General features: G+C 44.6%; 1 protein-coding gene across 1 annotated transcript in view; it reads left to right on the forward strand.

The window, feature by feature from the left end:
- The window catches only part of LOC124722667, a 625,281-nt gene that overhangs the window by 335,889 nt on the left and 269,497 nt on the right, over window positions 1–19,895 (forward strand). The window contains exons 5-6 of the mRNA XM_047247812.1: window positions 1,490–1,765; window positions 19,408–19,543. Of these exons, the coding sequence (XP_047103768.1) occupies window positions 1,490–1,765; window positions 19,408–19,543 (412 nt within the window). The remainder of the gene's footprint in view (window positions 1–1,489; window positions 1,766–19,407; window positions 19,544–19,895) is intronic.

Raw genomic sequence — 19,895 nt, forward strand, 5'->3', positions numbered from 1 at the left:
TAAGGTGGTCGTAGGTTGTGTTCCAAAAATGAACAGCATAGAGACAGAAGTGACGACACCTTCTGCAGGACCTGACCGTCATTTTGAAGGACGATGTTCAAGAACGCACAGTGCAAGCTGTTACTGATTTCTTTGACTGATGGGGCTGCTAAGTGCTATACCACCTACTCCACTCCCCTGACTTAAGCCCTCGTGAGTTCAACTCGATTTATAAACTGAAGGAAACACTTCACGGCATTCGCTTCAGAAATGCTACAAATTCGTCCGGCAATAGACCGCGCCGCTCGAACCGTCAACACAACTGGCACTACTAAGAGTATCCTACGACTTCCACATCGCTGGCAACGGGTTATACACAATGCTGATGACTACTTTGAAGGTCAGTAAAACTTTGAAACACGTGTCTATTTTGTACGAGCTGTAAATAAATAGTTGCCACTATTAAAGTTCCAACCCTCGTATTTATCCTTCATCTAGCAAGACCTTGAATAATTCCAATCTCGAACATAACTTGAAATAGTGATACGTCCCCTTCGAAAAATTAAGAAGAACTGTGCTGGAAAAACTCTTACGTTATTTGATACAGAAACAGCTGAGTGAAACTGAACGTACTCACATAGTTTTCTCTTTACTTATTCTGATCATCACTAAACTGACACACAATATTTTAGCGCAACGCAATCTGACTTTCAATAATCCCTACAAAAGAATGGCCCTTACTAACAATAACCTATACCTTTCATGAATCACTTTACCTCACAAAAATCTTCGTTACTCGGACTACTGCAATACAGCGAGCGCCAATACTGCCAGCTAAATAAAAGATTCTAACTACTGAAGGCACTAACTACTGATAGGCATAGTTAGCAAATGAAAGATTTTGATAGAGAACAAACAATGTATATACCTTAAATGCGTTCAAAAGTCATAATATATAAATAATTTTGTGACATACAATTAAACAAATTTCCTTTTTCTGACGGACACACGTCCAGATCGTCCGCTCAAAACTCTGACATCTCTTTCACCACATCCACCACTGCTGGCGGCTCACCTCCAACTGCCCAATGCTACGCGCTGTTCACATCCAACTGCCCAATACTACACAAGCGAACATTCCAACAATGAGTCCAACCAGCCACAGACTGCACACAGCGCAGTAAGCGATTTTCATACAGAGCACTATGTGGCGTTACCAACATAAAAACCTAAACAGCCTACTTACAGCAGCCATTTCTTTTTCACACTTGTTTCTAACAGGGATACCGAATCATTATGACCGTTGTTCGCATCTGCTGATTCGTTGTGTGTGCAAATTTTTATCAGATATCTGACATTATTTACTTAGAGCAAACTCTGCGCTGTCCTGCAAATGGCAGCTTCAATATGCAAACACTACGCTAGCGTCAGTGAGCAGTCTAGTTATTTTGGTAAGTCTGTGATACTGTATCAGGAAACTGCGTTAACGAGTCTGTACGTGTTCCCACAGTGGAGGAGCTACAGTGCCTGGCGACGTGGAAGGAGGGCTCGTCGCGCTACCTGGTGGGCAAGGTGCACCACAGCCACGCGAGCTCCAACGAGGAGCGCTACCGCTGCTTCGTGTACGAGAAGACGAGCGCAGCGGGCACGCCGGGCGCCGACCTGGCCGCCGACGCGGGCCACCACGACGAGGGCGTCGACTACCGCGTGGCGCAGTCGGGCGACGCCACGTGCAACGGGCTCTTCACGCCCCTCGAGGGCTCGCGCACAATGACGCTCACCAGGGGTACGCCTCCCCCGCCTTTCTTCTCCTCTCGCAGCGTAGCGCATTTCCGCCTCGTCTGCAGCAGCGGCCTACACCATTCCATTACACCAATAACACTGCTCACCGGATTGAAACTTTTTCTGCGTCTGTGGATGGATTTATCCAATGTCTGGACGCTGGATCCGGAAGTGCATCCACATTTTCTCTATTATTTCAAATTTCTGAGATACACACTAATAAAAATAATCGTATCGATTTTGTTTCCAACGTATGGTTAACATTAATAAAACCGAAGTATTGTTTGTGAAGGATGCAACCAACACAAAAACTTTTAAAAAGTTTTATTTTGACACGTTTGCCGAATTAGAGCTCTAATTTCGGTCTTGAGACAGCAAAATTCTTTAATTACAAGAGTATAGTAGTCAGCAGTATGCCCTCCGCTCCTGTAGTGCGTAAGAACGGTAGAATATTAAGCGCCACTTTATATTTTGTGTGCATACCAAAAATCATGCTAATCTGCCTGATATGATAAAATATGAAGCAAAAAAGTGATATACACTTAAATTTGTTCAAATTCAGGCATTGACATGTTTATACTATCTACACTACATACAAAGTAACGCTAGATACTGGTTAACAAAGTCTGTATTTTTCATTGTCTGTATAGTCTAATGTAACGTCTTTCAGACATACATGAATATCTACAGCAGGGTTAAATTAACGAAATGTATTCGCAGATTATACACCAAATGTACAAATGAGCAATAATAAATGGAAATTTTGGCGGACTGGTATTCGAACCCTGATTAATGCTAGCAGTTGGCTTAACCACTTCGGGTATCCAGGCGTACCTCTTGGACCGACCCAAACTCCCATACGTCACAGTGTCTACGTCTCATGCTCGTACATGTTCCATTGACTGCCACACGCGTAGGGACATGGTTATTCTCGTCGTTGTACCTTGTTTTGTATGAAATACAGGTTAAGGCGACCTCTCCCGTTAAGCAGGAAATTCGGATTCGAGTTCAGTTCCGGCACAAATTTTCATTTGTCACTAATTATTCGTAAAGCTGGTGTATAATCGTATTCGCAATTTGCGAATACATTTTATTAACGCTAAATATTCTAGTATTCTTACGAAGTACGAGAATGGACAGTAGGCTGCCGACGAACATAACTGCTTCAGTTAGGTATCTGAAGATAGGTTCAAATGGTTCAAATGGCTCTGAGCACTATGGGACTTAACTTCTAAGGTCATCAGTCCCCTAGAACTTAGAACTACTTAAACCTAACTAACCTAAGGACATCACAAACATTCATGCCCGAGGCAGGATTCGAACCTGCGACCGTAGCGATCCCGCGGTTCCAATCTGTAACGCCTAGAACCGCTCGGCTGGCTGAAGATGGGCATGATAGCCCAAACTGGTAATGGCGTTCATCAACAACAACATTTAACGGCCACTGTCTTAAAGAGGATCCGACATGGATAAAATAATAAACTAAATAATATTACAAACTTACATAAAGGCAAAGTCTGTAACGCTCAATCCTTAAACTGGCTCCAGCGTTACTGCTGATAGACTGCGGACTTTGGTTCGCTGCGTCACTAGAAGGGGGAGGTCGCGAGCCCAGCGCCCTGGCAGCCTTTTATCCCCAGGAAAGATCGCTGGTGCTCAGTCTGATAGCAGGCTGAGCGGACCTGCTGCGGTCCTGAAGAGATTGGAACGGGAATAATACCGGCTCCTATCCGGGACCGAAACCGGGACCTCCAGGACCGGTGTCTAGCGCTCCAACTGCTAGACCACCAGAAACACTTACACACTTACATGGAACGTCAAAACAATCATCACATTACAGATAATGTAGCAAATACTATCGAAACAGTCATCGTAATTAGAAATGTTGATAGTCTATATTAAAAGTTTTGTGTTCATTTACTTCGAGAGCCGGCCGGGGTGGCCGAGCGGTTCTAGGCGCTACAGTCTGGAACCGCGGGACCGCTACGGTCGCAGGTTCGAATCCTGCCTCGGGCATGGATGTGTGTGCTGTCCTTAGGTTAGTTAGGTTTAAGTAGTTCTAAGTTCTAGGGGACTGATGACATCAGAAGTTAAGTCCCATAGTGCTCAGAGCCATTTGAACCATTTTACTTGGAGAAATGTGATTATGATGCTTCTTTTCCTAAGATGTCTCATGAATCGCTCTGTACAAAAATCAACAGAAATCGCTCATCCCTGAAGGATTATAGCATCCCTGATAGCGATTTTCAACGGTGAGAATGTCTTGGAGAGAGCGTTCACCATGTTTATCACTAACAGCACCCACAATGTACAGAAACAAGTAAGGTGCGAATGTAAGAAGTGTATTTTAATGATATTTTACACTCCAGTTCGTCTTACTTCTCCAACAGTTCCATCACTACGAGAGAATAAGTCTCTTATCTTCGTTTGGCCGAAAAGCGTTGAGCAGTGGCTTTGAAAAAAGTCCGAGCATGTAACCCGACATTCGTTAGTTTAACTTCAAAGCTCTCATCCATGAACAATTTTCTTATCGGTGGCCCAAAAAATATATCTTGTTTCAACTTGATCTCACTGACACTGGGAAAAGCTTGCTTAAAAGAATTGAAAAGCGATCCTGTTTATCAAGAGGCTTTGCAAAAATACTTAATACGATCTACGTTAATGTAGAATGGGGCAGTATGACTTAATGTAACACAGCCAATGGTTTGTTCGTATCATTTTCCTTTCCTTCAATACATTTGTCTAATTAGGCCATTCCCTAACGATTTAGTGGTTTTTTATGTCTCGGCTGCCCCAAAAACACAGAAAACGGTATTTTATGAAACTAACATGTAATCCTATAAGTTACGCAGCAATATTTAAACCACAGCAGATCATCAAATCATGTTCTATGTATTTGATGGCCTCCAGTAGTAAGACAATGCTTTCATGTCTATCCTTCATATTCAGTGAATAAGCCAAACGTGCTGGAGGAAGTTTATTGCCACTACACATCTTTGAATTCAAACTTATATCATTACCTCTAAATGTGTGGTAAAGAATCTGACAAATTAAACTTTCTCGGCACCTATCGACTGTTCTTAAATATGACAATATGTAACAAAAAAATAATAACGTAACTTCATAGTGACACTACATATATTTTTAACATATAAAGAAATAAAGTAAATGGGCTGAAAAGGGAAAAAATTCATAATTTTAAATATCTCTAAAGCTTTAAGTAATACCACATTTCGAGAGTACATTCGATTTCACAACCATATGAACTGTAACAAACATGAGATGTAAAATGGTTGTTGACCAATGTTATATCGTACACTTTTCTCGGCATCTTGTCCTCCTCCTGAATAAAAACATCCTATAAACGTTTCCAGGGGTTCCCTAGTACGAAACTGTTTTTAATAAGTTATCTGTTGTGACTAGTGATACTGCTGAAACAAAATAATACCAAAAGATTTTTGTTAACCTGGAGTCAATATACAGTTCCTAAAGATTGTTTCTCACGTAAGATAAACCCAATGAGAAAGAGTGACATAACGATGTTGTCTATCCTCTAAACGATTCAGTCTGTATATAGAGCAGGCAGTAAAGGTAATAAAGAAGAAATTTGGAAAGGGAAATTAGGTTTAGGGAGAAGAAATAACGTTTTTTTAAGTTTGCTGATAACGTTGTTAGAAATGGTAAAGGACTTGAAATATCTGTTGAATGGAATGGCTAGTGTCCCAAAAATATTTTTTAATGTGAACGTCAACGAAGGGAAAACAAAGGTAATGCACCGTTGACGAATTGAGTAAAACGATGTTAAGGGAAATGAGACACTAAAAGTAGTGATGAGTACTGATATTTATCACTAGTGTTGTCACGAGTAAAATGGATATAAAATGTAGAACGCCAATTACAAGTAAAGCATTTTTGACCAAGAGTAGTAACTTCTAGCATAAATTTAAGTGCCAAGAAGTCTTTTATGAAAGTATTAGTCAGGAATGTAGCCTTTTATGGAAGTGAGACGAGAACAGCTTTTTAATGTTCTGCTAAAGAAGACTGCTGAGGATAAAATAGGTGATCACATAACCACTGAAGAAGTACTGAACCGAGTCGGAGAGAAAAGATCTTTATGGTACATCTTGAGTTAAAGAAGGCATCGCCTGACAGGTCGCATCCTGCTGTGGCAAGGAATAGTTAATGTGATAGTGGGGGGAAGTGTAAGTTGTAAAAACCGCAGAGGAAGAACAAGGTTTTGGTTCAGCAAACAGGTTGAGGTGGATGTAGGGTGCAGTGGTTACGTGTGCATGAAGAGACTTGCACAAGATAGACTTGGGTGAGAGCTGCAACAAACCAGTTCTCTGACTGATTCCAACTTCTTTTGTTTTTAGAGTAAGTTTGATTTCATCCATGTATTTCTTGAGTTTATCTTGGATGACATCATCTTAACAAACACCCTATTCTTGCACCAATATTTTATTTATTCGCGTTAAACCTGTTACGGTATAGCTGTCAGACGTGAAAATGTTCCTAACTTGCAGAGTTTACGAACACACGTGATGTAAAAGCATTTCTTAACTGTGTACACTGAAGACTAGACTATCTGCCACTATTTAACAGCGTACGTGCATTCAGTAAATCGTATTGTTGGTGTAAATTGATATCAAGCAGTCATATTACAAGTAAGATCAAATGTCAGTTAGGGTTATTACTCTACAGATGAAAGGAAGAGCGTCGTAACATTTCTCAAATAAACTGCCAGATCCCTGCAGCATATTCTAAATTCTGATTGGATTCATAATGGCATCACTTTCTAGTCGAGAGACCTTGCTGGCAGGGGTAAAACAATTTGTGTGAATGAAAAAGAATGCTATTCCTCTGCTTAAAATGTTGGGCAACACGTACATACACATGCTTTCTTAGCCCCTTTTTAGTTATTAGAAAGTTAAAATTTTCAACATTGTGCAAGACGTTCGTTCTGAATCCACAAACAACTACGAAAAATTAAAGCCCTTATTTTGAAATAGCATCTATTTATGTCGCACGGCTCACTAAGTATCCATGGCCGGACGACTTGTCTGGCGTGGCGGTACCAGTAATACATTATATACACAAATCTTCCTGGTGAATCAGTCTATCTGTTAGTAGAAACCATATTCTGAGATCATCCCTCTCATACAGACAGAAAAATGCGGCGAGGCTTAAATGTATAATATGCATACATTCATGGTCCACCAATTGGGGGTGGGGTGGAAGAGACCTACTTGCTGCTGTTCAGCCACTGACGAAGACAATTTACAGGCATACACCGAGGTTTATATGATGAAACAGTGATGATTAAGTGCTTCCATTCTGATGACGATGATGTCCGTGGTTCTACCTTACTGGCCATTAAAATTGCTACACCAAGAAGAAATGCAGATGATAAACGGATATTCATTAGACAAATATATTATACTAGAACTGACATGTGATTACATTTTGTTCGGCCAGAGTGGCCGAGCGGTTCTAGGCGCTACAGTCTAGAACCGCGCGACCGCTACGGTCGCAGGTTCGAATCCTGCCTCGGGTATGGATGGGTATGATGTCCTTAGATTAGTTAGGTTTAAGTAGTTCTAAGTTCTACGGGACTGCCCATGCAGCTTCAACATGATACCACACTTTATCAAGAGTAGTGACTGGCGTATTGTGACGAGCCAGTTGCTCGGCCACCATTGACCAGACGTTTTCAATTGGTGAGAGATCTGGAGAATGTGCTGGCCAGGGCAGCAGTCGAACTTTTCTGTATCCAGAAAGGCCCGTACACGACCTGCAACATGCGGTCGTGCATTATCCTGCTAAAATGTAGGGTTTCGCAGGGATAGAACGAAGGGTAGAACCATGGGTCGTAACAGATCTGAAACGTAACGTCCACTGTTCAAAATGCCGTCAATGGGAACAAGAGGTGACCGAGACGTGCAACCAATGGTACCCCATACCATCACGAGGGGTGATACGCCAGTATGGCGTTGACGAATACGCGCTTCCAATATGCGTTCACCGCGATGACGCCAAACACGGATGCGACCATCATGATGCTGTATACAGAGCCTGGGTTCATCCGAAAAAATGACGTTTTGCCATTCGTGCACCCAAGTTCGTCGTTGAGTATACCATCGCAGGCGCTCCTGTCTGTGATGAGCGTCAAGGGTAACCGCAGCCATGGTCTCCGAGCTGATAGTCCATGGTGCTGCAAACGTCGTCGAACTGTTCGTGCAGACGGTTGTTGTCTTGCAAACGTCCCTATCTGTTGACTCAGGGATCGAGACGTGGCTGTACGATCCGTTACAGCCATTCGGATAAGATGCCTGTCATTTCGACTGCTAGTGATACGAGGCCGTTGGGATCCAGCAAGGCGTTCCGTATTACCCTCCTGAACCCACCGATTCCATATTCTGCTAACAGTCGTTGAATCTCGACCAGCGCGAGCAGCAATGTCGCGATACGATAAACCGCAATCGCGATAGGCTACAAGCCGACGTTTATCAAAGTCGGAAACGTGACGGTACGCATTTCTCTTTCTTACACGAGGCATCACAACAACGTTTCACCAGGCAACGCCGGTCAACTGCTGTCTCTGTATGAGAAATCGGTTGGAAACTTTCCTCCTGTCAGCACGTGTCGCCACCGGCGCCAACCTTGTGCGAATGCTCAGAAAAGCTAATCATTTGCATATCACAGCATCTTCTTGCTGTCGGTTAAATTTCGCGTCTGTAGTACGTCATCTTGGTGGTGTAGCAATTTTAATGGCCAGTAGTGTATATAATCATTGCCGGCGGCGATGGCTGAGCGGTTCTAGGCGCTTCAGTCCGGAACCGCGCGACTTCTACGGTCGCAGGTTCGAATCCTGCCTCGAGCATGGATCTGTGTGATGTCCTTACGTTAGTTAGGTTTAAGTAGTTCTAAGTTCTAGGGGACTGATGGCCTCAGATGCTAAGTCCCATAGTGCTCAGAACCATTTTTTATATAATCAGTTACTGAGTGATTGATTTTTTGCATTCGGCCGTCGCTGTACAGCCACCCATCACATTTGCAAAGTATCTTTCTTAGTGTTTACTGTACCATACAATTCGTGAATTGCTATTTGAAAAAAAAATTGTATGAATAAATGACTGATACATTCACAGCTATAAACTACTCATAAAGTGAGTATACGATAATAATAAAAAAAGTAAACACGACATCATACAAAAGTGCACACTTCATGTACACGGTGTCGCTAGATAGTTAGGCCACACATATTTTTGAACATCACATTTAATACTAATGCACGCTCCTGGTTTGAGAAAAACACCCCAGCTGATGTTGTGTGTGTGTGTGAAATCTTATGGGACCTAACTGCTAAGGTCATCGGTCCCTAAGCTTACACACTACTTAAAGTAAATTATCCTAAGGACACACACACACACACACACACACACACACACACACACACACACACACACACACACACACATGCCCGAGGGAGGACTCGAACCTCCGCCGGGACCAGCCGCACAGTCCATGACTGCAGCCGATGTTGGAAGAGGAATCTTTGGGTTAACCAAAGCGCTGATAACGTACTTTTGTTGTGTCTTGTATCTGGTACACGAGAACAGCAGATGATTCACGTCTCCTTTTTCATTGCTTAAATTACCTAAAGGAGAGTCTTTCAATCCTATTCGGAACAGGTTGGTTGGTAATTTGCTCAGATTTAAACGTAATTTGCTCAGATTTAAACGTATGTGCATAATCGTCAAATATCGTCTGCTTCTGTACAAATCTGTAAATCACGGGGATAATGCAATTTTAGGTTGCATCGGGCCATATTGTACTTCTTTTGATATCTAGTTCTAATGTCACTGCGCCTGCTAGTTGTTTCTTACGTTTTCATTGATTAAGTTCAGCATTTCTTGATAATGAAGTCTGCAATTTAGGATTTAGCTTCAGTTCATTGCTCTCTTCGCAAAGCGGTATACTACGTCTTTCATTATGAAAGATGCCACTGTGCCCTGGAATCAATAACGGATATGTTACTAGTCACACCTGCTAGTTGTAACGCTTTCTTTAATAATTCCTATAATTATAGGCGACACATTTTTGTTCCATTTTGTTGTTTAAGGCTCTTTAGTAAACTTAGGGAATCGGTTAACATCACCATACTGCTTCGTGTGCAAGATTGGGACTTTGCGCTAGGTGGAAGATAAATGCGAGCTAAGTATGAGACCAATGCCGATCGATACTTTCTGTAAACCCGAATTGTGATTTCATCCGGATATGGCGACTTGAGGGTGTTTAGAGAGAAGCGTGATTCCATCCGGGAAGGGATGAATGAGTCGATATGGTGGTAAAGACAATTAAAATTACCCTTGAAATGAATGTGGAGTGCTTGGGATTAGAGAGATGGTTGGATGTGCTGCTATAGACGTGGCAACAGGTCATTGCTTGAAGGATAGGCATATAGTGGGGTGTTTGGAATCAAGTTAATGGGAGATGTGGGGGCAGGCGAGCATGTTCCGCGTCTTAAAGTAGATCCTCTCATTGGCTGCACAGTCCATATTTCGTTTGCTTCCTTATTATTTTCGTGTTAATGTAAAGTCGTATGTTTAAAAGGAAGAGTTCCTTTATTCTCACACTAACGCTGTTTTATAAGACTTTTTTCCGAAGTTGTGCGGGGGAAGACGCGGTACGCGCGTAACATAATTCAATTACTTAACTGACAAGGGGAAGGCCTCAGACACGGCCAACCGATTCAGCTCAAATTTGGCAGGTCGCTTGTGTACAACTTAAAACGAAGGAATCTAAGATATTTTGGGTCAATACCCCCGCAATTTTGAAGAATCTCCCCTAAAGGTTATGACGAGCAATCGACTCAGAGTTGGCGGGATCGATAGATAATTGTAAATAGAGCATTTTTCATCATCAGGTATGGGGTCCGCAAACGCAAAATATTTGCAGAAATCGGGGAAAGAAATTTTTACAACTGCCGCTTCTGTACCCACACGGTAAACGCCATTCGCCGACAGCGCCGATGGTGTAATGGCCAAGGAAATTGCCTGGGAATCGGAAAACCCGGGTTCGAATCTCGAAGAAAAGTAGCGGATGTTATTGTTTTCGTTTGTATTTTTCCATATCTCAATTGATAGGGATAGGAGCGTTAATAAGATAAGTAAATCAATAAGGAATGATAATAATACTCACCTTATTAGCCCTCTTATCCCTATTAACTGAGATATGGAAAAATACAAACGAAAAGAACAACATCCGCTAGGTTTCTTCGAAATTCGAACCCGGGTTCTCCAAGTCCCAGCGAGTTACCTTGTCCGTTGCGCTATCGGTGCTGTCGGCGATAAGCGTTTACCATGTGGGTACAGAAGCGGCAGTTGTAAAAGTTTCTTACCTCGATTTCTGGAAAAGTATGCATTTTCGGACCCTATACCTGATGACGAAAAATGCTCTATTTACAATTATCTATCGATCCCGCCAATTTTGAGTCGATTGCTCGTCATAACCTTTAGGGGCGATTTTTTCAAAATTGCGGGGGTGTTGACCCAAAATATCTTAGATTCCTTCGTTTTAGGTTGCACACAAGCGACCTGCCAAATTTGAGCTGAATCGGTTGGCCGTGTCTGAGGTCTTCCCCTTGTGAGAGGCACATTGGCAACACAGGAGATAGACATTTGTGCATTTAGGGGCAAGGCTGGACTATAAAAGAGGAATACCGCAACCTGCACCGTTCCCCGCTAGGAGCTGCTGACAGCTTCGCTCCAGTGGTTGCAGGATTTCACACCACTCCGCCGCTGCGGCAGTGTTCGAGAAGCCCACCAGATAGCAACTAATCGCGGTCTCCTCCAATTAGCAGGATTACGTTTAAATATCGAAGTACTCGCGTGTGGTGCCCGGGTGGCAAGTGATTGGCAGTGAGAACGCGCCCGCTGTCAGCGGCGAGGCCCAAATACAATTAGCGGCGCTTCGTTCACTGCGACGCCCACGCTGCTCTGCACCCAATTGCCAGCGCCGCTTACGTCGTCTTAGAGTGGATCACCGGGTAGCCATGAAAACATCGCGACCTCCAGACGGGTCTCCCTGGAGTTGGCGGTGGTAGCAGACACACTGCTGCCTCTTCGTCCTAAGAATTTTATAATTAACGCTATTAAATGATGAGCTAGAATTCTACAAAAAGCTATTCAGTTTGGTGGAATCTGATGTAGATAAGACTGGTGTTTTTTGGAGTTACACAGGTTGACGAAGTGCCAGTACGCATGGGAAGGATAGGAGACGTATTAGGTGTGCATGGGAACGATATGAATGGGTCATTATCACTGCTTTCGGTTTGGGCAGGGAAGGGGGAGTATGTGCGGGCGTTAGGAGCAAAATGAGTGGGAAGCGAGGGCTGGGACAAGACGGAGTGAGTGACAACTGGACCGTAGTAGCAGAGCTCTTGCCCAGGAAACCAAAAGGTCCCAGTTCAGAGTCTCAGTCCGACACACAGGTTTATCTACCTGGAAGTTTCTTTCCCTAACGTGATTCCTTTGTCTTTTTTTAACTGCCGATGTTGCGTATTTCAATTGGCATAACGAGAGTGATTCACTCTAGTAGCTGAAAACGAGAAACAAGAGTCTGTGTACGAGGGAGAGGTAGATCTTATGGAATTGTTGACCAACACAGCTCAGCCGTATCTGTTCGTGACACCCTGTCATACATCTCTGCCTCTTTCCCATTTCAGTGGCCTCCAGTCCACTCCCTAATTCTTCTTCTTCTTTATATTTTCCTTATTTATCTCCCGCGTCTTTCTTCCGTTTTGCTTTTACTCTTCCTCTTCTGTTTCCCCTGTCACAAAACAGCCCTCGCGGAAGCTGCAACCAGGACTCGCGCCCCGGCCTCATATGCTAGTTACCCCAGTGCTTTCTTTGAGTAGTAATTCAGATGAATATCATTAAACCCGATTCAAGTAATTATTTTCTGGGATTCGTCTCCTGCGACTATCTACGGACGGCTCAGACGGCCGTATTGGCACTGGTACCACATCGACCTCCAGGCTGTCGCTCATGTGTGGATAATATCTGCCCTCTTAACAAGAGGTCAGACTACGCTCGCTGAGGAAGTCAGAGTTCCTCCTCCATTCGTTTCTAACAGAGCCACTGCGCCATCTGGAAAGACATAAATGTGAATTGAACATTTTACTCGGTGTTTTATTCGGCTCAGATGGTATGTTAATAACCTGTCCAAAGCATTTACTTCCTCCATTAGGATTTGCTTTAGGCACAATGGTAGTAGAACTTCGTATTTTACCATTATGTCGATAAATGAAAGTAGAAAAGTAGTTGTACCACAGAGTTGAGTGACCTGGCAATAATACTGGCTCAGAATCCCATACCAACAGGCTGGATATCGAAAAACGTAAATATTGTGTGGTGTTTATTAAATTATATCCATGGGCGGCACATGCTGAACAAATTAGAACCGTGTGAGACGTCCAAAACGCGCCATAACTTGGTTTATTTTTTAGCCGTACCTGTGGCTAGTGTTTGTTAATGAAGTTTTTCGGTGCGGCAGCTGCACTTAACACTGTTGGACCAACCCACGTCCTCTTCCGCCCCCCCCCCCCCAAATTAAAAAAAAAAAGTTATGGAGCGCGCTGGCGCGGGGCGTGTCATATCCGAGCGCGGCGCGGCCGTTTAGCACATATTAAATACTTAAATGGCCGGCGCTTAATTGTTGCCACGCGGCAGGCGGCTATTAAGGGAATTTAGTAAATGGGAGCCAGTCGATCGGCTCTGCTTTCTCTCGCTCGTCTCTTGTGCGCGATGCTCCGGCCGTTATTGCGTTTAATGTTTCCACCGTTAAGCATTCTGCGAAAAGGCCACGCGATATATTGTATTCGGCGCGTTCGTGTTAATACATTCAGGTACGCGCACCAGAAGAATTGGAACTGTCGTGTGTTAGCCAAAACTAAGTGTTCTTTCCCCGTAAACGAGCGCTACCACAATGTGATATACGACCGCGAAGTATTGTTAACCGTTTTTGACGCATTCCTGTTAATGGTTTCAGAACTGGAACTGTCATGTGTCAAGCAAAACTAAAGTATTCTTTCTCTGTAAACGAACGCTACTACAATTTCATATACTTTCGTGAAGTACTGTTTAAAGCTTTGCATCTGTAATTAAAAATATTTGGCCGGTCTCCATAATTAAGTCCCTTATATTTACAACTCTGGACTGTCAGGTGGATGTGATACGACAGCATATGTTTACACGAAGTTTCTGTAAATTGTCTGCCGCGGACTGTACGGTGGCTTGTGCACTGTACAGGGTGAATGATGTGGGACTTACACCCCTTTTATTTCGAAAACTGTTCAAGGTATCGAAAAGGGATTCAAAAGCTCTTGAAAAGACGAGCACAGTGATACGACGCTCGTTAATTTTGGTGTTGAAACTTTTCGCAAAAAGATTTGAGACATGTACTAAATTTGGAAGGCAAGGAGACCAGAAGCGGACGTTTCCATGTAAACTCCGTGGAGTACGACTTTCATGCGAGATTCTGTCATTAAATGGAGCTAGAAGATAGGCGTACGTTAACAAAATAAAATTTATTTCGTTTGGGACATACTTTACACCACACAGATGCAGGGTCAGCTGTAGTAGTTGTAAATAGAACCATACACGGTGTTTCACGAGGAATGGTAAATATTTTAGGAGGTAGCTGAATAGACTAATTCCAGTAAAACGTTCCAAATAACATCTGTTCAATTTTTATTGTTTACAGAGATACAGCTAATTACAAACATACGTTTTTACTTCGCGAGTTGTGCTCCAGTTGCTCTGGGTTTGTCACCTTTGTTTTGAAGTTTAAGTTGTGGAGCTGTGTTTGAGTTTCTGATAGGATAGTGATAGAGTGTTGAGTTAGTTGGCCAGTGATCCTGATGTTCAAATTTATTAAATAGCATGTTGGCAACACTGTCCAAGCCAAGTGCAAGTGGTGCAAGATGTCTTTGTTTTTGTACTGAACAATAATAAACAAAACCTTACTAAAAAGTGTTCACTATTTATAAAATTAAGATCCCTTCTGACATAAGATGGATCGGTGAACTACAGCCCTGAACACCAACACGTTAAGTATAACCACGGGAGTTATGGAGTTGAGAATCGCTTTTTATAAATAAAAAAATTATGACAAAATCTGTATGTCACATGTTGCTGGAGAAAACAACCTGAAGCACTGCAGCCCGACTGGCAAACTGGGTATTCTCTCAGGCAGATGGCAGAGATATTTTCGAATGGAGGATGTTTGTAGCCGGCCGGAGTGACCGTGCGGCTCTAGGCGCTACAGTCTGGAACCGCGAGACCGCTGCGGTCGCAGGTTCGAATACTGCCTCAGGCATGGATGTGTGTGGTGTCCTTAGGTTCGTTAGGTTTAAGTAGTTCTAAGTTCTAGGCGACTCATGACCTCAGAAGCTAAGCCCCATAGTGCTCAGAGCCATTTTTTTTTAGGATATTTGCATGAGATTAAATAGGGACCGCAATACCTTTTTTTGTCGTCTGTCACAATGAACTGAGACAAGAGACATTCCAAACGCAACTTCTGTCACAATTTTTCACACAGAAACGTTATTGCCCAAAACAAATATGAAATATACATCTTGCACTATTTTTGGACATTGTCACTACCCCACCGCCGCTCCGCACCGAACCCAGGACTGTTGTGCGGTTCGGCTCCCACTGGATACCCTCTCCCCCCCCCCTCCCCCACCCGGGGAACGTCTCATACCAGACGAGTGTAACCCCAAATGTTTGCGTGGTAGAGTAATTATGGTGTACGCGAGCGTGGAGACAGTGTTTGCGCAGCAATCGCCGATATAGTGTAACTGAGGCGGAATAAGAGGAACCAGCCCGCATTCGCCGAGGCAGATGGCAAACCGATTTAAAAACCATCCACAGGCTGGCCAGCGCACCGGACCTCGACACTAATCCGCCGGGAGGATTCATGCCCGGGACCGGCAGCCCTTCCCGCTCCGGAAGCAGCGCGTTAGACAGCGCGGCTAGCCGGGCGAGCACTCTGGTATGACATGGTGCCCTGCGATGCAAGAAACTGTCACACAGCCTGCTCCACTGCAGCATTAGTTTGGAAGTGACATCCAGAGATTTCAGCTTTTAGTGCAGGGAAGAGGTGAAAGCCCTTCTCAGAACATGTAACACCAGCGACCAACCATCTGAGGAGACATGACCTCTCCACTGTACACGGTCTGTAGGCGTTCATGGATGATGGACACACTAGTCCCACGTGCCCATTCATACGGGATAACAGCACGCACTTGGCGACCACGTGGTCAGTACAAGTCCATCAGCAATCGTGATGTCTACTGGAATAACCTCGGGCACGACAGTCTTTCTCTTTCACTTCTTTGGTGCCTGCGCATACGTTCTTCCTCATCCGCTGACGCCCATTCCGTCGTTGAACCAGCAGCTGAAGTGGATTCATATGACGTTTGTTTGAAACACCTGATGTACAATCTCCTCTTTCAAAAACAATGATGAAATTCACTTTCGGAATGTCCTCGTAAATTGTATGCATCCTTTCGTGAGCAAGTGCTCTACCGACTGAGCTGCCCAAGCTATCCGGCCTCACAGCTTTACTTCCGCCAGGACCTTCCATACTTCGCAGAAAAGCCAAAAGGCAAAAGGTCTTGGTTTCGAGTCTCGGTCCTGCACATAGTTGTAATCCGCCAAGAAGGTTCATGTCGGGGCACACACCACTGCAGACAGAAAGACTCGTTCTGGAAACATTCCTCAGGGCGTGGCTAAGCCCTGTCTTCGCAATAGCCTTTCTTCCAGTAGTGATAGTCCTCCAATTTCCACAGGATAAGTTGCTTAAAATTTGGAACGTTGGAGATGAGGTACTGGCGGAAGTAAAACGGTGAGGACGTACGTGAGTCCTGCTCGGGTTGCTCGGTTGGTGGGAAACTTGGCCACGAAAGGCAAAGGTCCTGTGTTTGAGTCCTGGTCCAGCACACAGTTTTAATCTGGCAGGAAGTCTCAACATGCAGCTGGGTCAAGACAATACGCGATATGACAATCAACCCCCTCTCCCTTCTTATTACTGATACTTAGTCGGCCGAGTATGAGACATAGTAAAATGTGGTTCCGCCAAAAGACTTCTTGATAATTATCTTAATTAATTCCCCAACAATTCTCCAGTCTTTTATATGACCAGGACAATGTTACTGATCTATTAGAGTGTGTTAAATATAGTGACCTCCTTACACTTTTTCCAACAGTAGCAACTTAATTTTTGACGTAAGATTCCACCATACTGCATACCTGCTTCGTTAATGAAAAGGCCAACACATCCCAGACTTTGGATATGCGTATTAGAGAGTAGAGATCGAATACCAACTTTACCTGAGTGTGGAATAGTGAATAGTTCTCGATATTACAGCCAAGTAGTAAGCGCTGGGTGAGTAGCAACGTTCAGCCGCTTTTAACGCCGACACCTGGCGAAGTCAGCGTTACTACCAAGGTGGAATCTAAAGAATCAACAGTATCTACCAACAGCGTAGAAAAAGACGTCGCAACTGAAATCAGCTTTTGAAAAGTCAGTTATTTCATGCAACATATATCTCCACCTTCTCTGAAGTATTTTCGAGGAAATATTGCTCTGGCAGTACTGGACGAGCTGTCAACATAGTGGACTCTTTTAAGTCAGAAGAAGCGTGGGAAAATTCACACCATTATATGGGAACGAAAAGTGGATGATAATTAGTACATGTCAAGAGCATAATAGGAGCTTTTAAATTCTGGTGCTACAGAAGATTATCAGACATTAGGTGGGTAGATCGAGTAACTAATCAAGAGCTAGTAAATAGTGTTGGGGAGAAATTTGACTAAAAAACTGGTTAGGTTATAGGACATACTCAGAGGCATAAATGAGTTGTTAATTTGTTAACTGAAGCAAGTGGGGGTGGTGGGGCGGGGGTACAAATGGAAGAGGGGGGATCTCCAAAGCTTCACTATAGTAAACAGGTGCAAAAGGATGTAAACTGTAGCAGCTGTACAGATATGAAGGACTTGCACAGGATACAGTAGCGTGAAGAGCTGTCATAAAACCTGTCTTCGGGCTGTAGAACAAATTTTTTAAAAAATAATTCGTAATTAGGAATTTGTAAAAGTTTCAAAGTTTTGGTACTTTAAGATGTCCAATTCTGACATGTGGAACAATCGGGTCTACTGCCGGATGTTTGTGTCGCTCTGGCACAATATTTCGGCCACATAACTCGTTGCCTTCTTCAGGTGCTGCCTGAGGCTGCCGTGTTGGAGGATCTTGTCCAGTATTTATGCCCAGAGGGCGCTAGGTGCTCACTTTGCCGTCCGCGCCCGCCTGTCGCTGCTTGTAATGTGTTCTCTCTTCCCCGGTGTTCCCTCGGACGTCCGCGCCCGACTTGAGCGCCATCTGTGGCAGCTCTCTGAGGCCTGTCCTGTGTTGGGCGTTCCGTTCGCGGTCCGCGCCCGCCAGGTGCTGCTCCTGAGGTTTTTACCCCTCCATGGTGCTCCCACGGACGTCCGCGCCCGGCTCGTCCACCTTCTGTGGTCGTGGCAGTTGTCTGGGGCCGGACCCGCATGTGGCGTTCCGTTCGTGGTCCGCGCCCGCTTGGCGCTACTCCCGAGGTGTTGGCACTTCCCTGGTGCTCCGACGGACGTCCGCGCCTGCCTAGTCCACCATCTGCAGTTGTGGCAGCTGTCTAAGGCCCGTCTCGCGTCAGAGGCTCTGTTCGCGGTCCGTGACCGCCTGGCGCTGCTTGTAAGGTGTTGTTTCTTCCCCGGTGCTCCCTCAGACGTCCGCGCCCGACACAGGACAGGCCTCAGAGAGCTACCACAGATGGCGCCCAAATCGGGCACGGACGTCCGAGGGAACACCGGGAAAGAGACAACACATTACAAGCAGCGACAGGCGGGCGCGGACGGCAAAGAGAGCACCTAGCGCCTTCTGGGCATAAATACTGGACAAGATGCACATAGGTAACGATGCACAATACCTCACGCTAACCTTCCCTCGCCTTGCATGCTCTGTCGCAGCTAGCAAGCCGCTACTGCCCTTACTACCCGTCCTACTGTCGCAGAGGTTTTTTTCCCTTGGCGCTGGCCTTGGCACTTTTTTTCCTCTGCTCTTAAAACCGCTACCCTTCGATCGTTTCCGACCACTTCTATCTCCTGATGGACCATGTTAATGAGTAGTCTTACCCAAACGCATGGACAACATCACAGCCTGCATCCTGTGACGCCTGATTCAAAAACTAACATGTTTACGGAGGTGACAGTAGAACTTCTGGTTTGGTCACCACGTTGGTGCGGGCGTGGAGGGGCCCCATCCTTCTTCTCTCTCCAACACGGCAGTCTCAGGTAGCACCTGAAGAAGGCAACGAGTTACGTGGCAGAAGTATTGTGCCAGAGCGACACAAACATCCGGCAGTAGACCCGATTGTTCCACGTGTCAAGATCTCGCCGGAAAAGCCTGAAGAGTTATGTCTAATTCTGCCATGGAAGTTTGATGTAAAAGAGCTTGTTAACAATATTTTTGTCTGTCTTTATAACATTCCACTACAGTATGGTTAAAAGACTAGTAGTAGACGTGAGCTGGTGGCGCTTGTTGCAGCGTCGTCGCCGGCCAAGTGCAGGTTCCCGTCGTGGCTGACGAGCTCGCACCACTGGCACACGCTCGACTACCGCAGGGCCTACTCCCTCAAGCACCGCAACACCACGCTGCGCATCGCCAACGTCTCCACTGCTGGGTAAGTGGCCTGCATCTGCATGATTCGCGATTACACAAAAAGCTTATTTGCAAAGTATGATTCCTTTGACTTTCCGTCAATATTTTACCAGCAACACATCACGATGGCAGCTTACAATCGAGTATACTGATGATACACAATAGAAATTTGCCCTTTAATATTCTCATCCAGTTAGCTCTCATTGTGTCAGTACGCAGAATCATTTTCAGGTGGAGTGATAAGGATCCAATAGTGTATACAATGATCAGCTGAAACATTACAGTCACCGCCCTCCGCGAGACTGAATGCCGTCTGTTGGCGTTGCGGGCAAGTGACATGGTAAGGAAAGAAGAGACGAATGTGGTATCATTCT

Source organism: Schistocerca piceifrons, chromosome X, assembly GCF_021461385.2.
Source record: "Schistocerca piceifrons isolate TAMUIC-IGC-003096 chromosome X, iqSchPice1.1, whole genome shotgun sequence".
In the NCBI taxonomy this organism is placed as follows: domain Eukaryota; kingdom Metazoa; phylum Arthropoda; class Insecta; order Orthoptera; family Acrididae; genus Schistocerca; species Schistocerca piceifrons.